This window comes from Trachemys scripta, chromosome 7 (assembly GCF_013100865.1).
Source record: "Trachemys scripta elegans isolate TJP31775 chromosome 7, CAS_Tse_1.0, whole genome shotgun sequence".
Taxonomy (NCBI): domain Eukaryota; kingdom Metazoa; phylum Chordata; order Testudines; family Emydidae; genus Trachemys; species Trachemys scripta.
Window position 1 is genome coordinate 46039148 of NC_048304.1, and position 15130 is coordinate 46054277.

Consider the following 15130-nt stretch of genomic DNA (forward strand, 5'->3'; position numbering starts at 1 on the left):
TTACAAAGAGAATTTTTTTCTGTAACTTGTCTTAGATGTCAACATTGATCCCTTCTAGAAACTGGAAGCGTGGTGGTCTGCGGCGGTGTATGCATGCTTTGTGTCCCGTTGAAGCAGACAATGAGTGTGCTGACACCGTGGTTACCATCTACCTGACTGTTTTGGGCCCTACCATAATAAGGCACAATGGTCAGATTCAAAATGAAAACCCTTGGGTTCAGGGCAGTGAGGCCTAGTGGCCAGCCTCAGTACCGCAGCCCTTGAGTTCAGGGCCAGGCAGCCTATGGGCCAGAGTCAGTACAACTGCCCTTGGAGTCAGGGCTGTGCAGTTTTGTGGCCAGAGTCAGAAAAGTGGGCTGCCACCTAGGGTTGGGTCGCGGCAGGAGAGGTAGGGGTACCTGGCGCCTCCCTCTCCACCGGGTCCCGGCCCAGCTGGTCATGGTCACCATCCAGTCAGCGGGGATCCTTCCGCAACATGCTGACTTTCCTCGGATGCAACATACCACTCACTCCACCCCCGGCCCACTTTCTACCATGAGTCCTAAAGGTGGGGTCCATTCATCGTCAGGGTCTCCAAGCTCCTTGGCGCAGATAGCTTGTTGGGACTCTGACTCCTGTCCACTGTCTGTGGGCAACCAGTCTCTGGTCTGGATCTCAGGCTCTCTGGTTCCTGCAGTCAGAGGCTGAAGTGGCTCCCAGGGTGGAGCCTCCACTGAGCGTCCTCCTTCCCCGGCGGTGAGCCCCCGGAATGGGTGCTCTCCTTTATACTACTGCCGCATTTGGAGCATGTCCAGTTTGGTCTAAGGGGCGGGACTTCTGCCGCCCATAGTGTGGGATTAATCCTTTCCTGCCTAGTGCAGGTTATGCAGGGTCACACAGTAATAGGGACAAAGTGCATTCAGCCCCTTCCAATGATAAACTAGCAGGAAAGATTAATAGTAATCATGGTAGAGTTTTCCTACCTGGTCCCTGACTTTCTGTGGTAAATTGCCGTGTCCCTGTGCACATAAGATATATTGATGAGTGTGATGGGTTGAATCACAGAAACCTCCTTGGGAGCTGCCAACTGATGTGCCAAGGCTACTTCTGCCCCTGCTTTCCCTGCCAACTCGGGACCCCAGCACCTTGTCTTGCTGAGCCAGACACGCCCGTCTGCTCCAACACAGACCCAGGGTCTGAATTACTTGCCCCAAAGCTGCAGGCTTCACTGAAAACAGCTTACAGAAGTGTTTTTATCTTTAACACTCAGTTGCCCAACTCCCAGAGGGGTCTAAACCCAAATAAATCCGTTTTACCCTGTATAAAGCTTATACAGGGTAAACTCAAATTGTTCACCTCTGTAACACTGATAGAGAGATATGCACAGTTGTTTGCCCCCTCCCCCCAGGTATTAATACATACTCTTGGTTAATTACTAAATAAAAAGTGATTTTTATTAAATACAGAAAGTAGGATTTAAGTGGTTCCAAGTAGTAACAGGCAGAACAAAGTGAATTACCAAGCAAAATAAAATAAAACATGCCAGTCTATGTCTAATCCAACTGAATACAGATAAAATCCTCACCAGTTCCAGAATGCTTCCTTTTACAGACTAATCTCCTTTTAGTCTGGGTCCAGCAATCACTCACACCCCTTGCAGTCACTGTTCTTTGTTCCAGTTTCTTTCAGGTATCTTTGCAGGTGGAGAGGCCCTCTCTTTAGCCAGCTGAAGACAAAATGGAGGGGTGTCCCCTGGGCTTAAATAGACTTTCTCTTGTGGGTGGAGACCTCCTCCTCTCTCCTATGCAAAGTCCAGCTACAAAATGGAGTTTTGGAGTCACCTGGGCAAGTCACATGTCTATGCATGACTGAGTTCTTCTTCGAGTGATTGCTCAGGTGTATTCCACAGTAGGTGTGTGTGCTCGCCACATGCACCGGTGCCGGAAGTTTTGCCCTTAGCAGTACCCGTAGTGGGGGAGACCCGCTGCGATCCCTGGAGTGGCGCCTCTATATCGTGCTATAAAGGGGGCTGCGCACTTCCCCCACTCTCTGTTCCTCCTTGCTGCCAGTGAAGGTAGTCGGAACTTGTGCTCCAGCATTGCTGCAGCGTCTTCCTTAGTAGTACGATCTTCGACTTTGCTAGTTCTACAGTTAGTAGCCTGGCTCGGGGCATGCCCCAAGCCCCAGGCTTCAAGTCGTGCGACTCCTGTTGCAATTCCATGCCCAGAAGCGATCCACACTCTGAGTATCTTTGCTGTCTGGGCGAGGCTCACATAAGCGAGCGCTGTAAAATCTGTAAGTCCTTCAAGCCCCAGACTAAGCACGAATGTGAGATCTGACTCCGGGCCCTGCTTATGGAGTCGGCACTGGCGCACCAGTCTGACCCGGTGCCGGGCACTGCCTCCTCAGTGCGGAGTGAAGCCCCATCCACCAGTCAGCACCGCTCCCCTGCCAAAAAACAAGGCAAGACCCAGCAGCGCCGAGACAAGGACAGGGGTGAGGTCAGACCCGAGTTGGGCAGCCCACGATCCCCCTTGGGACCCAGACCTCCAACTTGTGTGGAGCGGAGTAGTCTGGCCCCGGCCGCGTGTGCCTCCCCGACGATGAGGATTCCGGAGGCAACTTAGGCATGTGACAATGCGGTTCTGGCGGAACCCAACTGAGAGTGCCAACTCAGGACAGATTGCTTAAACAGGGCAGTTGCAGCCCAAGGCTGGGGTATTTTCCACCTCTAAGGCAAACCAAACCAGCCAGACTAAGGGAACTTCGGTCTCACCCCACTGGCTAACCGCAAGTCTCTCAAGCAATCTCCTTTGACACTCCAGTTTCCCAGTATAACCACCAGTGCCACTCGTACGGGGACAAATGATTATGAAAACCAGTACCCAAGTAACAGAAAAAGGTTCTCCTGATCCCAAAGGACCAAGCCCCAGACCCAGGTCAATATACAATTCAGATCTTACCCACAAATCACGCTGTTGCCAATCCTTTAGAATCTAAAATCCTAAAGGTTTATTTATAAAAGGAAAAAGATAGAGATGAGAGTTAGAATTGGTTAAATGGAATCAATTACATACAGTAATGGCACAGTTCTTGGTTCAGGCTTGCAGCAGCGATGGAATAAACTGCAGGTTCAAATCAAGTCTCTGGAATACATCCCCCGCTGGGATGGGTCCTCAGTCCTTTGTTCAGAGCTTCAGTTTGTAGCAAAGTTCCTCCAGAGGTAAGAAGCAGGATTGAAGACAAGATGGAGATGAGGCATCAGCCTTATATAGTCTTTCCCAGGTGTAAGAACACCTCTTTGGTCTTACTGTGGAAAATTACAGCAAAATGGAGTCTGGAGTCACATGGGCCAGTCCCTGCATACTTTGCTGAGTTACAAGGCGTATCTGCCTTCTCTCAATGGGTCCATTGTATAGCTGATGGTCCTTAATGGGCCATCAAGCAGGCTAGGCAGAGCTAATCTCAGCTTGTCTGGGATGTCACCCAGAAGCATAGCATAAGTTTGCCATACAGACAGTATAGAGCCAATATTCATAACTTCAACTACAACACTGATACACACATATAGACAGCATAATCATAACCAGTAAACCATAACCTTGTCCTAGACACCCCATTTGACCCCCTTTATACCAGATTTGGGTGCCACTACAGGACCTTGGTTGCAACAATGATCTATACGGTCCCAGTTTATGTCAATAACGTCACAAGGCAGCACGCTACATCCTCGTCATGCCAGTACTGAGCGGGCCGCCTGAGTTGGGGCCCCGGTCCTGAGGGAAGCCGCCGTTGGGTGTCCACCAGCCCTCACCGGCCAGATCGGGACCCCAGCACCTTGTGGTCGAGGTGCTGGGGCGTTCCCGAAGCCCGCGACTGACCTCCACTCCGTTGTCGGGGTCGCCTGGGAGCGAGTCGCCGGAGTCTTCCTTTGCCCACAGGGGCCACAGGCGCCGGGACAGAAAGTGTTGATTCTCCTCGTCCAGCCGCAGTGATAGCAGGTCTTGACGCCATCGGCACTGCCGATCGTACCACGGTGCATGTCATGCTCAGAGTGCATCCCAATAGTCACCGGCACTGAGGCGTTGTAGCCGCGATCACCGTTGGGACTCCAGAGATAGCATCTCCGATGTGTATGTCTCATCATCGTCGAGGTCTAAATCCCGGAGCCGGACCTGACATAGACGGGACCGGTCGAGCCACTCCTACGGCACCGTGTGCTCCTCGGTGACTTTCGCCTCGGCTCCCAGCCGTCCCTCCCCGGGCCACACCGTCCCCCAGGAACATGTAACCATGGTAGGACCTCAGATGGCTCAGTGGCAAGGGGCACCATGGCAAGGACAGTGGTGCCAATGGGCACTGTGGCCCCAGGTGCCCGGACTGCCGAGGCCCCGCTCCATGGCTGGGGCATCCCAAGCGCCCTCAGCGTCCCCGCCTCGGTACTGAGAGCAGTCCTCGGGTGCCGAACCACCGGCACCGCGCCCGGACCCGGACACAGAGTGCAGCCTACCGGCACTGCCCGAAGACTTAGGGGCTGTTCTGGTCGTTTCCTCGGCACCGGACGAATCCATAGCGGCACCGCCCCCTCCTTCTCAGGAGGATTTCAAGGCTTATCAGGAGCTCCTCTGGGGTGTAGCCACCAATCTCCAGCTCCAGGCGGAGGAGATGGAGGAGCCATCAGAGAATTTGTTTAATGTCCTGACTTCCTCGGCACCGGGCCGTGTGGCCCTACCTCTTCACCAAGGGGTAGCCAACATTTCTATTGGACTATCACAAATGCCAGCCTCTCTGCCGCCCATTTCCAAGGAGGCAGAGCAGAAATACTTTGTGCCAACAAAGGGGCATGAGTATTTGTACACTCACCGTACCCCGAGCTCACTGGTGGAGGAGTCCGTCAACCACTGTGAAAGACGCGGCCAGCCCGCACCAACCCCCAAGGACAAGGATGCCAGGAGACTGGACACTTTTGGGGTCCATTGTCGGGGTCACCTGGGAGCGAGTCACCTGAGTCGTCCTTGACCCGAAGAGGCAGCAGGCATCAACATGGGAAGCATCGACGCTCCGCATCGAGTGAGAGCGGATCTCGACGCCGACGGCACCGCCGACCATATCGCAATGATCACCATGTTCAGAGTGCATCCCGGCACTCACCAGCACCGCAGCGTCGCGCCCGGAGTCACCGAAGGGACTCCAGGGATACGACCTCCGAAGTGTACTCTTACTCGTCATTGAGGTCAAAATCCCGGGGCAGGACCCAACGTGGACGGCACTGGTCGAGTCACTCCTATGGCTCCGTATGATCCTCGGCCACCTCCACCTCGGCTCCTAGCCGCCCCTCCCCAGGCCGCACCATGCCCCAGGAGCAGATAACCCTGGTGGGACCCCAGGCAGCGCAGTGGCAAGGGGCATCCTGGCAAGGACAGTGGTGTCAGTGGGCACCGTGGCCCCAGGCACCCGCACTGCAGAGGCCCTGCTGGGTGGCTTGGGCATCCCAAGCCCACTCTGCGTCCCCACCTCGGCACCGAGGGCAGTCCTTGGATGCCACGCTGCCGGCATCACAACCGGACCCTGACACGGAGTGTGGCCTACCGGCACTGCCTGATGCTCTAAGGGCCGTCCCAGTCCCCCTGCCGGATGAGCCCATAGCGGTACCGCCTCCTCCTTCCCAAGAGGATTTCAGGGCGCACCAGAACCTCCTCCGACGTGTAGCTGCCAATCTACAGCTGCAGGCGGAGGAGATGGAGGAACCATCAGACAATCAATTCAATGTCCTCTCCTCCTCGGCACTGAGCCGCATGGCATTGCCACTTCACCAGGGGGTGGTAAACATCTCCATGGGCCTATGACAAACCCGGGCCTCGCTTCCACCTATCTCCAAGAAGGCAGAACGTAAATACTTCATGCCAACAAAAGGGCACGGGTATCTTTACACCCACCCCAAACTCTTGGTGGTGGAGTCGGTCAACCACCGTGAGCAGCACGGTCAATCCGCACTGACTCCTAAGGATAAGGAGGCCAGGAGACTGGAAACGTTTGGCAAAAAGGTTTATTCCTCAGCCAGTTTCCAACTCAGGGTAGCAAGCCACCAAACCCTCCTGAGTAGCTTTGACTTTAACTTGTGGGTTTCGTTGCTAAAGTTTGAACCCTCCCTCCAAGAGCAGGACAAGAAAGAGTTTAGGGTGCTGCTCGATGAGGGTGCAGCGGTAGCAAAGGCAGCTCTCCAGGCGGCCTCGGACGCAGCTAACACGGCGGCTCGTTCCATGGCCACGGCGATCTCCATGAGACAGGCGTCTTGTTTTTCCCTCTCAGGGCTGTTGGTAGAGTCCCAGGCTCTGGTGCAGGACCTGCCTTTGATGGCAAAGCATTGTTTGCAGACCAGACAGACACCCGTCTGCACGGGATGAAGGACTCCCGCACCATCCTGCAGACACTCGGTCTGTATGTCCCACTGACCAAGGACAAGCCTAGACCGCAGCCTTCGGCTCCCCCGGCACGGGGCAGATACAAGCCCCCACTCAAGAGGCCTAGAGACTAGAGACGCAGGTCTCAGTGTCAGTCTCGGTCAGCCCCACGCTCCGGCACCTTGAAGGGCAAGAGGCAGGGCAAGAGGCGGTTTTGACTGTTTGTGGGGAGTCACTGGGCCTGTTGCCAGGGAACCCCCCTCCCAGTTAATAAAGCTGGTTTTTGGCAACAGTTTATCTGCCTTCAGGGTACATTGGCCCCACATAACGTCGGACCGGTGGGTCCTCAGTACCATCTCTGAGGGGTACAGGCTGCAGTTTGTTTCCACCCCACCAACCACCCTCCGCCCCGGGATGTCCCAGGGGATCCGGAGCACACCCTTGTATTAAGTCAGGAGGTGTCGCGCCTCCTCACCCTGTGCGCAGTGGAGAGGGTACCTCAGGAGTTTCGGGGCAAGGGGTTTTACTCCCACTATTTCCTGATCCCGAAGGCAAAAGGCGGGCTCAGGCCTATCCTCGACCTGTGGAATCTCAACCAGTTTCTGGTTCGATGCAAATTTCGGATGGTCTCTATTGTCCCGTCCCTGGACCCAGGAGATTGGTTCGCAGCCCTGGACCTCCAGGATGCGTATTTCCACATCCATATTGTCCAGGGCCACAGGCGCTTCCTGGTGGGGACAGACCATTACCAGTTCACAGTCCTCCCCTTTGGTCTTTCTATGGCCCCCAGGGTTTTCACCAAATGTATAGCGGTGGTCGCAGCCCACCTCAGGAGGAACGGGCTGCAGATCTTCCCCTACCTGGATGACTGGCTGCTCAAGGGCACGTCTCGGTCCCAGATGCAGGCTCAGGTGCAATTCCTGCTAGACACCTACACGAGGGTAGGCCTAGTGGTAAACGAGGAGAAATCCACGTTAGTCCCGGTTCAGTGCATACATTTCATGGGGCACTGTTAGACTCTCGGGGGTCATGGCCTCCCTTCCCCGGGACAGGTTCGAGATGCTCAGAAGTCTCATAGCCTCAGTCACGGCCTTCCCTGTGACAGCAGGAATGTGCCTTCAGATCCTAGGCCATATGGCAGCCTGCACCTTCGTGGTGTGACATGCCAGGTTCAGGATGTGGCCCCTCCATCTTTGGCTGGCCTCCCAGTACTCCCAGGCCAGGAACGGCCTGGACAAGGTAGTCACGCTGCCCCCCCCCCCATATAGTTGCCGACCTACAATGGTGGTCTCTCCCGGGCAACATGCTCCAGGGCATCCTCTTCCGGGAGCCCCCTCCCTTGCTAGATCTGGTATCGGACACGTCAGACATGGGATGGGGAGCCCATGTGGGAAACTTCCGAACACAGGACAGGTGGTCGCCCTCGGAATTGTCCCTGCACGTAAACGTCAGGGAACTCAGGGCGGTACGCCTGGCGTGCGGGGCCTTCCGCCACCACCTGGGAGGGAAGGCAGTCAGAGTCCTCACGGACAATACGACCGCGATATACTATATCAACAGACAAGGGGGTACTCGTTCAGCGGCTTTGTGCCAGGAAGCCCAGCTCCTGTGGGAGTTTTGTATAGCCCACGACATCCACCTGAGGGCTTTTCACCTGCCCGGCAACTGCAATACGCTTGCGGATCACCTGAGCAGGTTTTTCTCCCAACAACACGAGTGGTTGCTACACAGGAAGGAGGCCAGGAAGCTCTTCCTACACTGGGGCATTCCCCAGGTAGATCTGTTCGCCACCACCCAGAATCGCCTATGCCCGCAATTCTGCTCCAGGGCGGGACAGGGTGAGGGGTCGATATCTGACGCATTTTTGTTAATGTGGTCGGGCCCCCTGCTGTACGCCTTTCCGCCCTTCCCCCTGATAGGCAGGGTCCTACAGAAGGTGAAGGCATTCGGGGCACGGATTATCCTCATAGCCCTGGATTGGGCCCGTCAACATTGGTACGAGACACTCCTGCAGCTGTCCGTTACCCCCCCCCCCCCCCCGCACAGGCTGCCTCTTTGACCGGACCTCCTCTCCCAGGAGGGAGGTCGTCTCCTCCATCCCAACCTGGCCGCCCTCCACTTGACAGCGTGGCTGCTCCATGGTTGAACGAGGAAGAAGGTGGTGTTCTGAGAGGGTTGGACAGGTCCTGCTCGAGAGCAGGAAATCATCCACACGTAGAACCTACTTAGCGAAATGGTATCGGTTCTCTAGATGGGCGAGGGAGAAGGGTGCTTCCCCCTCCTCAGCACCTCTCCAGTTCATCCTTGATTACCTCCTCGCCCTTAGAACCCAAGGGCTGGCACCCTCCTCGTTCAGGGTGCACTTAGCGGCCGTCTCGGCCTTCCACCCTCCGATGCAGGGCCACTCGGTGTTTTCACACCACATGACATCCCGGTTCCTAAAAGGTCTGGATTGGGCCTTTCCGGACCCTAGACCCCCGGTTCCGCTCTGGGACCTGAACCTGGTGCTTTCCCACCTCACAGGGCCTCCCTTTGAGCCCTTGGCCACATGTTCTTGGTCCCATTTATCATGGAAAATGGCGTTCCTGGTGGCTATCACCTCAGCCCGCTGGGTCTCGGAGCTCAGGGCACTGACATCTGAGCCCCCATACACGGTCTTCGATAGGGATAAGGTCCAGCTCCGCCCACATCTGGCTTTCCTGCCGAAGGTAGTCTCGGCTTTTCACATAGAGCAGGACATTTTCCTCCCGGTCCTCTGTCCTAAGCCCCATTCCTCTAATGAGGACCAACGCCTGCACATGCTAGATGTGCGCAGAGCACTGGCCTTTTACCTGGACAGAACCAGGCCATTTCGGAAATCCCCTCAGCTGTTTATTGCATTGGCTGAGCGCATGAGGGGGTGACCGGTTTCCACCCAGCGGATTTCCCGCTGGATCACCTCGTGCATACGCACGTGTTACGACCTGTCAGGGGTTCCCCCGCTGCCTATAGTGAAGGCTCATTCGACGAGAGCTCAGGCCTCGTCAGCTGCCTATGTGGCTCATGTCCCTATTCAGGACATCTGAAGGGCTGCTACTTGGTCCTCTGTTCACACCTTTGCTTTGCATTATGCGATCGTCTCCCAAATGCGGGATGACGCCAGGTTTGGTAGGGGGGTGCTCCGCCTGGGTAACCCTTAAAATCCTCCCACCTCCGTCAGGTATAGCTTGGAGTCACCTACTGTGGAATACACATGAGCAATAACTCGAAGAAGAAAGGACAGTTACCTGTTCTTTAACTGGCATTCTTCGAGATGTGTTGCTCAGGTGTATTCCACATCCCGCCCTCCTTCCCCTCTGTTGGAGTTGTCTGGCAAGAAGGAACTGAGGGTGGGGGGAGCACGCACCCCCCCTTATGGCGCAATATACAGGCGCCACTCCAGGGGTTGCAGTGGTGCTCCCCCACTACGGGTACTGCTAAGGGAAAAACTTCCGGCACCAGTGCATGTGGCGAGCACGCACACCTACTGTGGAATACACCTGAGCAACACATCTCGAAGAACGCCAGTTACGGAACAGGTAACTGTTCTTTATCCTGGCAACAGCATTCTGCATCATCTGTAATCTATACAATCACAAAGTTTAGCCTTAAAGTGTCAAGATCAGAGGATAAAAAGAGGTATGATACATTTTTAGGTGTGGAGTGTGATGGAAAACAGTTTAATTCTGAGGATTAAGTCCATAATTTGACAGTCAGAGAAACCACAATAGATAACAGTGTAAATATTCTTTGAATTAACTCAACAGCAAAAATTAAAACTCTAAGAGGAAAGAGGAAAAAGTATTGTTGGAGCCCAGTATTCTATTTCAAACCAGAAAATTAATGATTTTTTAAAGTTGCTTTTTAGAGTTATAGAGCTTTCAGATGTTTTGATCTGTTTGCTGTGATATTTTTGTCACACAAGTATTTTTTTTTCAAAAATGAAAGGTTATATGACTTACATAATTGTCAAATCAACATACTGTCCTATTCTGAGATAAGTTGAAGCCATGTGATGTGACTATAATTTGAATATTGATTTTGACAGTGATAGCTTGTTTCGCACTATAGGTGAAATTGGAAAGTTGGCAGTTATCAAATGTTTGCTAATTTTGTTACAATGAAAACTGTTCAAAGCTATGATTGTATTTTTCTGACAAGTAGAATTATTATTCTCTCTTGCAGGGGATCTTTCCTGCTAACTATATTCACTTGAAAAAGGCAATCGTCAGTAACAGAGGGTGAGTATTTTTCTTGATTATTAAGAAGTTGCCTCATTTGTGTAAATGGAGAGAATCTGAGAAATGATCTCTTTGGAATTTTGAAGGGATATTGTCAAAAACTTTCCTACAAAATTTATTAATTTTTCTTTTTTGTTGTGTATGATACTTATGGCTCTACCAAATTCACGGTTATGAAAAACGTGTCCCGGACTATGAAATCTGGTCTACCCCTTTGAAATCCGGTCTTTTTTATGCTTTTATTCTATACTATACTGATTTCACGGGGAGACCAGCCTTTCCCAAATTGGGGGCCCTGACCCAAAAGGGAGTTGCAGGGAGGTTGGAAGGTTATTTTAGAGGGCTTGCGGTATTGCCACCGTTACTTCTACACGGCCTGCAGAGCTGGGTGGCTGGAGAGCAGCAGCTGTTTGCAGGGAGTCCAGCTCTGAAGGCAGTGCCCCGCCATCAGCAACGCAGAAGTAAGGGTTGCAATACCATACCATGCCACCCTCACTTCTGCTTTGCTGCCTTCAGAGCTGGGTGGCTGGAGAGTGGGGGCTGCTGACTGAGGGCGCAGCTCTGCAGGCAGCAGCGCAGAAATAATAGTGTCAATACCATACCATGCCATCCTTACTTCTGCGCTGTTGCTGGCAGTGGCTCTGCCTTCAGATCTGGGCTTCCAGCCAGCAGCTGCTGCTCTCCAGCTGCCCTGCTCTGAAGGCAGCACTGCCGCCATCTGCAGCAGTGCAGAAGTAAGAGTAGCAGTACCGTAACCCCCTGTACAATAACCTTATGACCACCCCGCCTCCACTCCTTTTTGGGTCAGGACCCCTACAATTACAACACCATGAAATTTCAGATTTAAATAGCTGAAATCATGACATTTATGATTTTTTAAATCCTATGAGAGTGAAATTGATCAAAATGGACTGTAAATTTGGTAGGGCCCTAATGATACTCTTTGAACCTTGACAATCAAATGTCATTCTCTGGGGTTCTGTTCTCCATTTATCAAATGTCACACTTGTATTTTTAATATTGGAAGAAGAAAAATGACTGTGTTTACACTCCTCTGGTTGTGCACTGGAAAAGTAACATATGGATGATGTCATCAGTGATATGTACCCTTTTAAGAAACCATTCACACTCCCTGCTCACTGTTCTCTAACATACCTGGGCCCACTGTTTTATTGATTATAGTATGCTAAGGGAGCACAGATATGTAGCCAACACCTCTTATTTTGCTATGATCAGAACTTCAGTTACTTTTAATGATTCTTAGCCTCCTAAGTGCTTAAATTACTTTTGAAAATTGAACTAGGAGTATAATTTTCAAAAGCATCAAAGAGCCAAAGTCCCTGTTTTTTTCAAAAGGGACTTAGGCAGGCACTTTTGAAAATTTTACTTTGTGTGTGTAAAAGAGTGTGCTGATGATGAAGTCTAGGTATTGTCACCTAAGAGCAGAGTGTGATATTAATATACAATAACTCAGCACATATCTTTTAAAATTATTAGCTGTACACAGTCAAAACTTGGGAACAGAAGGCCTTGCTGTTCTGTGACCCCTTTCATGCAATATTTTGTTGACATAACATGTTTCAAGAGAAAGTAACTACACTAATAACTTAGAAGGGGGACTTGACACTTCAAGATAAGTATCAGGCCATTGAACCATTACAGGCTGAAAAAACTCTGTGCATTGGGGGAAGCGTTGAGGTGGTGTTATGTACCAAAGGAATATAAACTTTTAAAGGAAACAATGAGATCAGTGACCCATAAAGCAGCAAAATCGGTGTATGAACCATTGAAGGCAACATCTCCTTGCTTCCATGAGGTGTTAGCAACTAAGACTGAGCTACAACGATGCTGAAGGAGATCATTGCTGTGAAGAACTGCTCTGGCATATTGACAGGTATCAGGGGGTAGCCGTGTTAGTCTGTATCTACAAAAACAACAAGGAGTCTGGTGGCACCTTAAAGACTAAGATTTATTTGGGCATAAGCTTTCGTGGGTAAAAACCTCACTTCTTCGGATGCATAGAGTGAAAGTTACAGATGCAAGCATTATATACTAACACATGGAGAGCAGGGAGTTACTTTGCAAGAGGAGAATCAGTGTTGACAGGGCCAATTCAATCAGGGTGGATGTAGTCCACTCCCAATAATAGATGAGGAGGTGTCAATTCTAGGAGAGGAAAAGCTGCTTCTGTAATGAGCCAGCCACTCCCAGTCCCTATTCAAGCCCAGATTAATGGTGTTAAATTTGCAAATGAATGTTAGTTCTGCTGTTTCTCTTTGAAGTCTGTTTCTGAAGTTTTTTTGTTCAATGATAGTGACTTTTAAATCTGTAATAGAATGACCAGGGAGACTGAAGTGTTCACTTACTGGCTTATGTATGTTACCATTCCTGATGGCCGATTTGTGTCCATTTATTCTTTTGCGGAGGGACTGTCCGGTTTGGCCAATGTACATGGCAGAGGGGCATTGCTGGCACATGATGGCATATATAACATTAGTGGATGTGCAGGTGAATGAGCCCTTGATGGTATGGCTGATGTGGTTGAGTCCTCTGATGGTGTCGCCAGAGTAGATATGGGGACAGAGTAGGCAACGAGGTTTGCTACAGGGATTGGTTCCTGCGTTGGTGATTCTGTGGTGTGGTGTGTAGTTGCTGGTGAGTATTTGCTTCAGGTTGGGGGATTGTCTGTAAGCGGGGACTGGTCTGCCTCCCAAGGTCTGTGAGAGTGAGGGATCATTTTCCAGGATAGGTTGTAGATCATGGATAATGCGCTGGAGAGGTTTTAGCTGGGGGCTGTATGTGATGGCTAGTGGTGTTCTGTTATTGTCCTTGTTGGGCCTGTCCTGTAGTAGGTGATTTCTGGGTACCCGTCTTGCTCTGTCAATCTGTTTCCTCACTTCCCCAGGTGGGTATTGTAGTTTTACAAATGCTTGATAAAGATCTTGTAGGTGTTTGTCTCTGTCTGAGGGGTTGGAGCAAATTCGGTTGTATCTTAGGGCTTGGCTGTAGACAATGGATTGTGTGATGTGTCTTGGATGGAAGCTGGAGGCATGTAGGTACGTATAGCGGTCAGTAGGTTTCCGGTATAGGGTGGTGTTTAATTTAACTACACACCATACCACAGAAACACCCCCTCTGCCATGTACATTGGCCAAACCAGACAGTCCCTCCGCAAAAGAATAAATGGACACAAATCGGACATCAGGAATGGTAATATACATAAGCCATTAAGTGAACACTTCAATCTCCCTGGTCATTCTATTACAGATTTAAAAGTCACTATCACTGAACAAAAAAACTTCAGAAACAGACTTCAAAGAGAAACAGCAGAACTAAAATTCATTTACAAATTTAACACCATTAATCTGGGCTTGAATAGGGACTGGGAGTGGCTGGCTCATTACAGAAGCAGCTTTTCCTCTCCTGGAATTGACACCTCCTCATCTATTATTGGAGTGGACTACATCCACCCTGATTGAATTGGCCCTGTCAACACTGGTTCTCCACTTGCAAAGTAACTCCCTGCTCTCCATGTGTCAGTATATAATGCCTGCATCTGTAACTTTCACTATATGCATCCGAAGAAGTGAGGTTTTTACCCACGAAAGCTTATGCCCAAATAAATCTTAGTCTTTAAGGTGCCACCAGACTCCTTGTTGTTTTTCTGACATATTGAGGAACTGTAGGAGTGCAGGGCAAAACAATCAAGGGATACAGAAACACTGTCCAAAACAAAGCCAGTAATAAGAGCAACAGAGATCTGGAACTAACCTAAATGGCTGCAGTCGCATAGGTGGGCTCCTTAGCTGTGTTCAGAAAGGACTATAAAAGTAGCATGTTCTAGAAGGCACTGAGGTATTGGCAGGTGATTTCAGAAGGCCAAATATCTTTGATATCTAGGGGAGTTCCAGCCTTTCTTGTGCTAGGGAGTTGAGATCCAAGAGTAGGGATCTAGTTACTATTCACAGACAAAAACCTATATTAAACTAAAGTGAAAGATGAGAATGCACATCAGGTAACATGGGGTAAAAAAATTCAAATAATGTTGTAATTATCCCGAAAATAAGCATTACAAACCCAGGACGACAACCACTAAAATGTCTTAATCATGATGGAATGGTTGCGCTATGGTATCACTTTTCTTTCATTCTGGATGCCTATATTGTTTGTAGCATTTTGATTGTGTATAGATGTTGTGCCATCGTATAATCTAAAACCTTATAGTAATACAGAGATGTAAGAGATTGAGGCCTATATCCTCAAAAGATATTTAGGCACCTAACTTCCACTTATTTCAATGGGAATTAGGTGCCTAAATACCTTTGAGGATCTGAGCCTTAGTGTTAGGTGTGCTGTGGAAATCTTGGCCAAGATTTTTAGAAGTGTCTAGTGATTTGGGGTGCTTCCAAGTTTTCAGTGACCAATTTGAGACATTATAAAAGGGCCTGATTTCAGAGGGCAGGTGCTCAGCACTTTCTGAAAAGAGATTCA

At 50.6% G+C, this 15130-nt stretch overlaps 1 protein-coding gene across 1 annotated transcript in view; it reads left to right on the forward strand.

The window, feature by feature from the left end:
- The window catches only part of LOC117880099 (dedicator of cytokinesis protein 3-like), a 252869-nt gene that overhangs the window by 190388 nt on the left and 47351 nt on the right, over positions 1-15130 (forward strand). Inside the window, exon 4 of the mRNA XM_034775833.1 lies at positions 10584-10639. Coding sequence (XP_034631724.1) covers positions 10584-10639 — 56 coding nt within the window. The remainder of the gene's footprint in view (positions 1-10583; positions 10640-15130) is intronic.